Below are 12,082 nucleotides of genomic sequence, written 5' to 3'. Positions count from 1 at the left end.
ATGTAGTATTATTGTCTGATTTACAAACACCTTATTTCAGCATGTTGTTTCTTTTACCAGAGAAAACTGGAAGCCACTTTACCCCACTGTCGTGTAGCAATCATGGTGTTTCTCTGTGAGCTGCCATACCCCCGGGTGTCATCAGTACAGTCATTGTTTCTCTGCGCGCTGCTATACCCCTGGGTGTCATCAGTACAATCATAGTGTTTCTCTCTGTGAGCTGCCATCAGTACAATCATAGTGTTTCTCTGTGAGCTCCCTACCCAGGCGTCATCAGTACAATCATGGTGTTTCTCTCCTTGTGAGCTGCCATCAGTACAATCACAGTGTTTCTCTCTCTCTGTGAGCTGCCATCAGTACAATCATAGTGTTTCTCTCTCTCTCTGTGAGCTGCCATCAGTACAATCACAGTGTTTCTCTGGCAGGTGGAACGCGGTGGGCTTCCAGGGCTCTCTGATGAGCTACTTCACGGAGCCGCTGTACTTCAGCAGTGTGATCCTGGGCAGCCTGTACCACGCAGACCACCTGTCCAGAGCCATGTACCAGAGGATCAGCACCGACATGGAGGACCTGCAGCCGCCCTACGCGCTGCACAAGCCCCTGCTCAGCGGTGAGGACCAGACTCTGGTACAAGGATTCACTGTGGGACCCCCATGAATGTTCTTCTTACGGGGAGGGAGGATGGGGGTTTAACCCATTTAGACTTAGCCTTGCGTAGCCAGGCTACTCATCTGCGAAGAGAAAAGCCTGGTGACAATATCAGGCAGAGACCGTTCAACTTCCGCCGCGAGAATTTCACCTAACTGCAACGCATGACGTAACGTCCGTTAAACGCAGCACTTCCGCCACTTCCGCTAGAACCAACCGGAAGTTATATTGTGGCCAGGGTGATTTAGACTGGGAACGCATTGTTACGCATTATTCTGTGCTTTAACGATTGAAAAATAGCAGATCTACAAGCTCACACTGCGAGCTTGTAGATCTGCTATTTTGGAAAAATCGTGAAGATTTGTGCAAGACTTTGAATATTTCAAATCCTTCTGAGTTTTTTTTTAAAACCTATGTTTCTATGTCAGTGGTGCTCAAACTTTTTCATGTGAAGGACCCCCAAAATGACATGTATTTTGGCCACGGACCCCCATCTCAAAATATTTTGTTCCAGGGACCACCCCCCCAGAAGCAACATTTGAGTTACAAATGTTCGCTTAAAAAATACATGTACTGTATCTGTATGTATTCAAAGATGTGCACACATTTTCACGACTTTTCAAAAATAGCAGATCTACAAGCTCTCTGTGCCGCGCTGCGAGCTTGTATATCTGCTATTTTTCAATAGCTAAAGTATAACATAATTAAGGCCCCTCCGCCTTGGGCCCTGGTAACTCAGTACCACTTCCCCCCCCCCTCCCTTGTGACGCCCCTGCAGGGATCAGCAACGCGGAGGCCAGACAGCCAGGCAAAGCCCCCAGCTTCAGTGTGAACTGGACCCTGGGAGACCCTGGCCTGGAGGTGGTCAACGCCACCACGGGGAAGGACGACCTGGGACGGCCCTCCAGGCTGTGCAAGCACGCCCTCTACAGCCGCTGGACCAGACTGCACTGCAAGGTACTGTGTTTACTGGACCACACAATGCAGGGAGGCTGAAGCAGTTTACAGTTTAGGCATTTAGCAGACGCTTTTAATCCAAAGCGACTTACAATAAGCAGATAATACATTACTATAATAACAAGATAACATGTCAGAACATCAACAACAATAAAACAAATGCATATGAATATCAATCTAAAACAATAAAATCAGTAAAGAGAAAAAGAAAAAACTAAATGTTGACTAGCTTCATGTCATTGAGGGTTTCAGTAGTGCTATGGGTTTAGGTCGAGTCTGAAAAGGTGAGTCTTCAGTCCACGGCGAAAGCTAGCGAGTGAGTCCGTTGTTCTAAGTGCGACAGGAAGTTTATGAGGGCCCCAAGCTGTGGTCCTGGCTCTGTCCTGGGGCCTTCAGTTCAGGGACTCCATTTTTTTAACAGGTCTAGAATTATTTAGCGGCGGTCCCCAGTTCAATTATGATTGTATTAGGGGGTGTTGCAGGCTGAGGTGCAGGCCTCAGGTCCAGAGGTGGCTCCAGGGGGGGGGCTAGAGGGGGCTTAAGCCCCCCCTGGTGAAGGCGTGGCACCCCCACCCCACAAGCCCAATGGTGATGACAAATATTTAAAGAATAAATACAATTTATATGAATATGTGAAAGACAATTGACTGAAACCATACTGTAAAATCATACTTTTTATGCTGGCAGCCTCACAAAAACCCTATCCGATCACCTACATTCCTCGAATGTTGACCTGGCATCTGCCAAGGATCTGGTCTGTTCAGTTATCCATACCCTATGCGAAAAAAAAAACTTGTTTGTCATATTAGAACTATTCATTATTGTTTGTTGCCAAAATGAATTAGCCCCCGCTCTAAAAAAGCCAGCCCCCCCATAGCCCCCCCAGTTACAGTTCTCTGGAGCCACCGCTCAGGTCTTAAATATAATATTTATCAGTTATAATGAAACCCCCACTGAACCATGTTGTCTCCTGTGTGACTGTGTGTGTAGTTCTCACAATGGGTGCGTTTATATGCACATTCAGAATGCCATTCAGAATGAACTTATTCCGAATAGAGCGTCATACCCAAACGTTTACATGGGACCTGAATACAAGTATCCCTCATTCCACTGTCGTTTACATGACCAAAGGATTCACTCGGAATAGAACTTTGGTCATGCGCAAAGTAGGCCTACTTCAGGTCTGAGAATGGGGGGGGGGGGCAGTTCAGACAGCAGTTCATTCCGAATGGAGCGTTTATATGACAAATGTATCCCGATTGAAACGGCATAAACCACCTCTTCAGACCAGAATGAAAATTCATTCGGGTCAGACCGGAATGGCCATTCCTAAACGTTTATATGAGCATTTCTATTCTGAATGAGCTGTCATTCAGAACATAAGTGGAATACATCTGTGCATATAAACGCACCCATTTGTGTGTTATTTAAGCAGGGTGTGCATTATCACCGTTATTTGCACGCCAGCCTTTGCACGCCAGCCCTCTGCAGTAGGCATGGGGCCGAAGTGCAAATAATCGTGCTATGGCAGACCCTCAAGTGTAATATTGTGATTATACAACTGTTGCCCTTAAAAAAAACACATGTCAACTTCATTTCATTATAATTAAGATATTCAATAGGAATTTGTAATTTTTTAAAGCCTCATTTAGCTACCATGTCCCTAAACTTAACATGAAAACTGCTAGTCTAGCTGCCTAGCATAGCGTGGGGAGAGAGAACGCTTCAGCTCTTTTCACAACCAACACAGCTGATTTCTTTGTTTGATGAGACAGGGCAGTAGTGCTCATTATCTGCACTGGTATAGAGAGCCATGTCAACCAATCAGATTGCTTCGTCGGAACTACCAGTTGTATAATGCCAGCTATAAAATAGCCTCGCGTAGCCAGGCTTACTCATCTGCGAAGAGAAAAGCCTGGTGACAATAGAAGGCAGAAACCGTTCTAGGAGGTGGGGCTGAATTTTTCCCGGAAGCTGTATTTTTTTCCTGCAAATGTATTCCCTGCACGAAAAAATCTGGTCTACGTCTCCTGCTCCGTCGGTTGCGCTCGCAATAAACAATATACAAACAAAAACATTGATTCAAGCTATGTTACACCTATTAAGAGCGAGTTAAGAGCTACAATCTATTTTAGTTTTTTCGCTAGGGAATGTAAACAGACCCGCCCTGCAGGACGTAACGTCTGTTAAACGCAGCACTTCCGCTAGAAATCTTAGAACACACCGGAAGGCATATTGTCTACAGGGTGGCTATAAAAGTAATGAACCTTGTTGTCTCCTGTGTGCCTGACTGTGTGTGACTGCGTGCAGTTCTCGTCCACTCTGAGGGTCCAGACGTCCAGACCCTCCACCTACCACCAGGCCAAGCAGGAGGTGCTGGAGTACCAGGCAGCCAAGCAGGCTCTCATCCAGGCCTTCCACAAGGCCGGCCTGGGAGCCTGGGTCAAGAAGCCCATAGAACAGGACCAGTTCTCCTTCACCACCTGAGGCACAGCCCCTCCCCCGGGGGGACAACGTGTGGGGACAGTCACCTCCCAGCAAGCACGTCAGGACCTGGACCAGTCAGTGACGTCTGGATTGGGGCCGCAGATCACTGCCCATTATGGGGATGATCTTGACGTCATTACCAGTCCTCAATATGGACCTTTTAGTTTGACAGGATTATTGTTTTTGTTTGTAATGTTAGTTGAAATATGCTCATATAAGGTTGTATTCTGGGACATATCTGACTAGTTATGATATTTATCTGGCCTCAAATATCACCTGATTTCAACCAACATAAGTCCATATGACGTCCTGGTAATGACGTCAAGATCATCCCCATATGGGCTGTGATCTGGCCCCGATCGAGACGTCACTGATTGGTCCAGGTCCTGCCGTGCTTGCTGGGCTGGCAGGGGGACATCGTGTGGGGACAGACCCCCCTGTCTGGGGGACATCATGTGGGGACAGTCCCCCCTGTCTGGGGGACATCATGTGGGGACAGCCCCCCCTGTCTGGGGGACATCATGGGGACAGCCCCCCCTGTCTGGGGCTCTCCGGGAGCCTCCTGGTTTGATTCCTGGAACTATGTGGAGATCTACAGGAAATCCTTCTTTGTTGGGAACCAAAAGAACTTCCAGCAGTAACTTCACAACGGGACCACTTTGAAAGGCGGTCGTGGAATTGCAATATGCTCCATGCACAGCAGCCATATTGTAGAGACATTCTTAATAACAGGTGTTACCAATGATACTAATGAAAGCTCTGTTCCATTCTGGTCAGGGGTGTTGGTCAGGTCAGGGTGATATTGTGCATGTCGGCTCACTGGAAACACTCTGCTAGGCGACCGCAGTTTTCCCAATGAACCTGAGTGCAACGGTGGGGGCCAGTGGTGGGCAAGGAGGTGGGGAGCACTTCGCTGTGTTCATTTGGATCGTGCAGAGGTGCCGAAAGACGGGGGGATAAAGATTTACCATTCCGTCCATAACGGCACCTAACTCGGTAACGGCTCATGCGACTGCCGCAACGCTCGACACGTCGACTCGCTCGCTCTGCGGTGGCTCACGTGGCTCACGGTCGCCTGAGACAGCACGCCTCCGTCGTCATCACCCTTGCAGCCCCCCGTGCCCCCACCGTTGCGCTCAGGGTCATTGGGAAAACCGTGGTCGCCTCTGCTACACCAGTGGCTCTCAAAGCGGGGTCCATGCAGGAAGCAAGGGAAAGGCCCAATTTATCTCCATCATGGCTGCTGAGCATATTTGTGTGTTATTGGGAACAGACACACACTCTTGACTGTTTGATCGATGATTATTATTTTCAAAATCATCTTAATTTTATTACGGCTTTTCTTAACTGTTATTTAATCGATTATGCAACTTGTAAATATATGATTGAATTGTGAAACTCAGCTTGGCATACTGTAGGTGTGTGTTAAGTATTATAGACCAAGTTGTTTGTTTTGCCTGTGTGTTTGTAATATTTCCTCCTTTGTTATTCATACATTAGTAGTACAGTAGCAATTGTTGTGATAACCTCCAGATGTCCTCTTGCACTTTCAAATAAGTGATGTTATTTCAGTTCCTTTATTTCAAGGTGAACAGGATATTGTTTATTCACTTTTTTGTTCTTGTTTTGCACGTATATATAAAAATGTCTTTCTTTCTTTTTCTCTTTTTTTCTTCCGAATCCCCTGTGTTCCTTTGACAGCAAAAGACACGTCAAAGAATTTAAATAAAATACATTTTAATCTGTTGTAATAATGGATCTGTTTACACTCTCAAATGGTTGAGTGGGTGGAAAATGACAGGGTCATTAATGTGCCGGCCACATGGAGCTGGATATTTCTGAAGCTAGACATTTCTTTGTGCGGTCGGGGCTTGCAGCCACACGAAGCTGGATATTTCGGCCGCAAAACTAGATATTTTTTAAACCGGTGAAGTGAAGACATTGAAAAATATCCGATTCACTGGATCCGTGTAGACATGGAACCCGGATATCTCTGAAGACTTTATTGTGTGTGCTTGTCCCCTTAGTGGAGGTCTGGGGACTCAATAAATATATCCAGATTCGTCTGGCCTAGGCATAAAAGATAAATATCAAGCATACATGTGCATTTATACAGTCAGCCCCACAACACATTCTTTGCCTTCTAAAACCAGTTCTCCTCTGTTGCAAGCTTATCTGCAATTTTTGAAAAATCAGGAAAATGTATGCAAGTCTTGAATATTTTTGACATGATTCTATAAATGTCTTCTAAATTCGTCTACATTTCTTTTTAAACCTATGTTTCTATGTCAGTGGTTCTCAAACCTTTTCATGTGAAGGACCCCCAAAATGATATGTATTTCGCCTCGGACCCCCATTTCAAAATATTCAGTAAGTTCCAAGGACCCCCCAGAAGCAAAATCTTTGTTACAAATGTTCGCTTAAAAAATACATATATTCAAAGATTTGCACACATTTTCACGACTTTTCAAAAATAGCAGATCTACAAGCTCGCAGCGGCTGGGCTGGGAGCCGGTGGGATGCGCAGTGATGCTCATGGGTGGCAAAACTCGCACAGGAAGTTGGATTAAATGCATGGCAGTGAACAGCAGATATACAGTACAAGTTTGCAGCGAGTCACTTAAGTGCCACGCTGTGAGCTTGTACATCAGCTAGAATAAAGGAGTATTTGCTCCTATAGTTTCACTCACTTAAAGGCAAAACAACAAGAACAGATTTTGAAACAGTGATGAAACACTACTGCCATCTTGTGGATATAGTCGCAAAATATTTGCAACTGCCAAATTGGCACTGACATTGAATGACACTGATGAAGATGAACTTAAACAAGATATACATTTAAGTAAAACTTGACATTAATGCATCATCATCATCATCATCATCATCATCATCACATGCAGCATATGTTGAAGTCACAGCCAGTGTTGGAAGAAGTAGCCTACTCATATTCTTTACTTAAGTAAAAGTATCAATACCACAATCTAAAAGTGCAAAATGATCTGCAAAATATACTTAAAGTGCCCATTATCCAGAATTTCCCAATATAATATACACATCTTTTGAAAAAGATCTAGTATGTACTGTATGTAGGCTAAGGTGGTTAGTGTAGGCCTATGTTTTGTAATAATAATTAAAAAAATCTACAAAGTAACTACAGTAGGCTTGTAACAAAAGATAATATTTCTTAGATGTAGTGGAGTAGAAGCAATAGTATTAGTACACAGGGGACATCACCATGCTGGCTTGTGGTGGACAATTTTTGTAAAATCACATTTAGTGGACACAATAAAGAGCTGGTGGTCCTTATGGTGGTCCTTGAAAATACAATGTTTGAGAACTACTGTCCTCCTAGTGGAGTCAGTGGACTCCTAATCAATGTTCCATAGAGTCATAATCAATAATAGAACTACTGTCCTAGAGGACTCCTAATCAATGTTCCATAGAGTCATAATCAATAATAGAACTACTGTCCTCCTAGTGGACTCCTAATCAATGTTCCATAGAGTCATAATCACTAATAGAACTACTGTCCTCCTAGTGGACTCCTAATCAATGTTCCATAGAGTCATAATCAATAGTAGAACTACTGTCCTAGTGGACTCCTAATCAATGTTCCATAGAGTCATAATCAATAATAGAACTACTGTCCTAGTGGACTCCTAATCAATGTTCCATAGAGTCATAATCAATAATAGAACTACTGTCCTAGTGGACTCCTAATCAATGTTCCATAGAGTCATAATCAATAATAGAACTACTGTCCTAGTGGACTCCTAATCAATGTTCCATAGAGTCATAATCAATAATAGGCTAAATCACTGTCATACATATTCTGAAGAAACCTGGAGACTGACATTCACTAATTGGGTCTTTTGATCAAAATAAGAATATTATAATGACTACAAAATCTAAAGATTGTAGGCTACAAACAAACTACATGCCAGAAGAACACTCACCTCAAGCTGCTTCAGTCTGTGGTGCAGGTGCATGTGATGACCTGTAGGAGTCACTGTGGAGCTGGTGGTGAGTCCGTTTGGACCACAGGGCAACACAGACCTTCATGGTTCCTTTCCCAGGCCTATTGGCAGTGGTGTAAAGTAACTAAGTATATTTACTTAAAGGAGTAGTTCACCACTTTTCAACCTGTCTTCATATAATAGGTCCTCACTAATGTTCATGATAAAATATCACAATTTTTTTCTACTCAGTCCAAGTCTCCTAGGAGAGCTGTGGGAAGTTCAGAATCCATAGTCTTGTGACATCATCATTTTCCAAAAAAAAAAAAAATCAATATTTTTGAAAAAAATATTTAGATTTTTATTATCGCGAGAACAATGGCTTCCACTTTAAAATTGCAACTTTTCAGGAATAGAAAGCCTGCAGTTTCTATAAACTGGATTGACAATCGATGATGTCACAAGACTATGGGTTTCTGACCTGCCCACAGCCCTCCTCTGAGAAAAAAAAAAAAAAAAAAAGAAAAAAGCTATTTTTGAGTGAGGACCAATTATATGAACATAGGTTGAAAAGTGGTGGAGTGCCCCTTTAAGTACACTTTTGAGTTAATTTGTACTTTACTTGGGTTTTTCCAATTTCCAATTGCTTTTGATGACATTAACATTTTATTGCAGAAGGTTTACACAGCTTGTCTAAAATGCAGAATCCATTTCATATTCAAATGAATCTTTGTAAAACAAGACTGCAAGGATCAGAGGGAAGGGGGCTGGGCTTATAGCTCAGGTGGCTTTGCTTCTCTGTAGTGTGTGTGTGTGTGTGTGTGTGTGTGTGTGTGTGTGTGTGTGTGTGTGTGTGTGTGTGTGTGTGTGTGTGTGCGCGCGCGCACGTGGTGGGTGTGTGCTTGCATGCGTGTGTGTGAGAGAGGCCCGGAGGCAGTCTCAGCCACCCATAACCTCAGGATTGGGCCAGGCCCAATGTTACTTTTTTTTGCCTCCATGGCAAAAGGCTGTGCTCCAGTGAGACATGCCTGGCATGGCTGCAGGGCAAAAGGCCATGCATGTTGGTGATGATGGTGTGTTTTGTGCGGACGCAGCACATTGTTATAAGTAAGTACTGTATATCCCATCAAAGACAAGTTAAACATGCAATATGGGAACCTATTCAGTTAAAAAAAGATACTATGTTGTTAATGTATGCTGGTAACAGACGGAAGGACGGACTGACAGACACACGGACAGACACACGGACGGACAGACACACGGACGGACAGACACACGGACGTACAGGGTGCAAAACATAGTCTCCCCATGCCTTTTGGCCTGGTGGAGACAATAATAAATAAATAAATGCATGAATTCAAGGTGAACTATCCCTTTAATGAGCAGAATCACAGATCTAAAAGTGTAGTATTATTTAGCCTCCAGTGCACAGTATCCTTCCCATTAATGGTGAGGATCAAAAATAGCTGATGTACAAGTTGACATCGCGTCGCACTGTGATGCACTGTGAGCTTGTAGATCTGCTACTTTCTGTGCTGCGCTACACCTCTGGGTCCTAAAGGCACTGTGATGCACTGTGAGCTTGTAGATCTGCTACTTTCTGTGCTGCGCTACACCTCTGGGTCCTAAGGCACACTGTGATGCACTGTGAGCTTGTAGATCTGCTACTTTCTGTGCTGCGCTACACCTCTGGGTCCTAAAGGCACTGTGATGCACTGTGAGCTTGTAGATCTGCTACTTTCTGTGCTGCGCTACACCTCTGGGTCCTAAGGCACACTGTGATGCACTGTGAGCTTGTAGATCTGCTACTTTCTGTGCTGCGCTACACCTCTGGGTCCTAAAGGCACTGTGATGCACTGTGAGCTTGTAGATCTGCTACTTTCTGTGCTGCGCTACACCTCTGGGTCCTAAAGGCACTGTGATGCACTGTGAGCTTGTAGATCTGCTACTTTCTGTGCTGCGCTACACCTCTGGGTCCTAAAGGCAGCTGGTTGATTCTGGGAAGGAAATGTGCTGACTCAGCTGTGCCTGTCTCAAATAGCCTAATCGTAATAATGATAAACAATATGCCCCAATGATTTATTAAAGAATAAATAACACACACTAAGATGTGGGGTTCAAGGTATACAGCTCCACACTTGCACCCATGACTAATGTTTTTTTTTTTTTTCTTCTTTTTTTTGACAGCCAACAACAACAAGCATCCAGCTTCAAACCTCATCACTGACCAATAAAATGGTGGTTCTCAATGTGAGGTCCGGGGACGCCCAGGGGTCCTTCAGGGGTTTCCAGGGGGTCCTGAGCTAAAATATTGGTAACTCTGAGAGTGTTGAAAGGGAGACAAATGGACTCTTACGGGTCTATTTGGTTCCCTTTCTACACTATTATTAGTTATCGAGGTCCATGGCCCAATGCACTGTACAGTAAACCGGGGGTCCTGCAATGAAAACTAAAATGGAGACAAACCCCCTCAAACATCCCTCCACCCCTTTTAATTCCTCTACCTGTCATACAGGAATGTTTATGGATTATTAGTATTTAATTACTGTTCCTTGTAGAATGAAACTGCCACAACAGCATGCAGTGGCACTGCATTCCTTCAAATGCTGCCGTGTCCTTCATTATGTGATCACTCATCAGGTCTGTTTGGCTCTGGTGTTTTCTTTGCTATTGTTGTGATGACATTCCGTACAATACACCTACGCATGGAATCACACCAATGTGCAGAGACCTTATCATTGACACATTGATGCTAGCGTGACAAACACAAACCTACACAACTTGATCTCCCTCTCGACCTCAAGTAACCTGTGTCCTCTGCAAAGCCAACAGTCTGTATAACAATATAACATACCAGTAAGACTCCCTAATCGGGAGATAAGCGACCGTCACGTTGCATTCACAAACTTTAGCAGGCAACGGTAGCCAATCAGGAGGGAATATGGGAAATGGGACAGATCCATGTTGATGACATGACTTTAGAGATACTGTGCACCGCTTTGTGTGATTTTAGGGCAAAATCTGTAGGAGCAGCGTTCAAAAGTGTGTTTTGCAAAAATCAGCCTGATGGTGGCGCTAAATGGGACAGATACACGTTGATGACATGAGTGTAGAGATACTGTGTAGTGTGTACCGCATTGTGTGATTTTAGGGCAAAATCTGTAGGAGCAGCGTCCAAAAATGTGCTTTGAAAGAATCGGCCTCATGGTGGCGCTAGAAAAGGTCCATGTGAGAAATTAGGGGTGTGTGCAACGTTTGGCATGGATCGGGACAACGGTGGCGGAGATATGAGGAAAAAGTGAGGAAAAGTGTGACGTGAGGGACAGACTGACTGACAGACTGACTGACAGACAGCCAGTGGAGGTTTTGATAGTAACTGCGACCTGACGGTCGCAATAATAGGAACCCTTCACTTTTATGCTTGGACTATCCATCTACAGATTGTACATACACGTATTAGGCAAAAAGGCCACAGCCAAGTATTGGGGCAAGAGCAATACGTAATGTATACAGTATTATTATTATCTCCTTGTAAATAATCAATGTTTATTAAATCCTCAATCATTAAAAAAAAGGAAAAAGCAGTATTAGTTTCCTGTCAATGTGAATCGACAGTTTGTGTGTGTGTGTGTGTGTAAGTGTGTGTGTAAGTGTGTGTGTGTGTGTGTGCGTGCGTGCGTGCGTGTTTGCACAGAGGAGTCAGGTCACATGACCCAACCACGCTGTAGACGTCCATTGGGTTACCATGGTTACAACAGTACACATATGTTTAGAACAAAGCTGCTTTAATAAGTACCACAAAAACAATGAAATGAATAAATATGAACAATTCACAGAATGGAGATCCCCAACACTGAACCCTGTGGTGAAAGCAGAAGAATGTAGAATGAAACTGCCTGACATACAGGTACCAGGATGTAAGTGACACTGCGTTACTTTAAACCCTGTCATTATCTGATCATCATGTGTCTGTTGTGGCTCCCAGCCTTGTCTCTTCTATCGTTTCCTTGACATAACTTACGTTACAACACACC

The 12,082-nt window shown here is 44.1% G+C and overlaps 1 protein-coding gene across 1 annotated transcript in view; it reads left to right on the top strand.

The window, feature by feature from the left end:
• Positions 1-4,092, top strand: part of LOC308309385 (double-stranded RNA-specific editase 1-like) — a gene marked incomplete at both ends in the record, with an annotated part of 58,127 nt that extends 54,035 nt beyond the window's left edge. The window contains 3 exons of the mRNA XM_080754933.1: positions 426-610; positions 1,427-1,605; positions 3,916-4,092. Of these exons, the coding sequence (XP_080611059.1) occupies positions 426-610; positions 1,427-1,605; positions 3,916-4,092 (541 nt within the window). The remainder of the gene's footprint in view (positions 1-425; positions 611-1,426; positions 1,606-3,915) is intronic.
• Between the last annotated feature and the right edge of the window lie 7,990 nt (positions 4,093-12,082).

The sequence above is a fragment of the Nannobrachium achirus genome, assembly GCF_963921795.1.
Source record: "Nannobrachium achirus genome assembly, chromosome: 24".
Classification (NCBI taxonomy): Eukaryota; Metazoa; Chordata; class Actinopteri; order Myctophiformes; family Myctophidae; genus Nannobrachium; species Nannobrachium achirus.
Note: the sequence above shows the minus strand (reverse complement) of the source record. Positions and strands in the feature narration are given on the sequence as shown.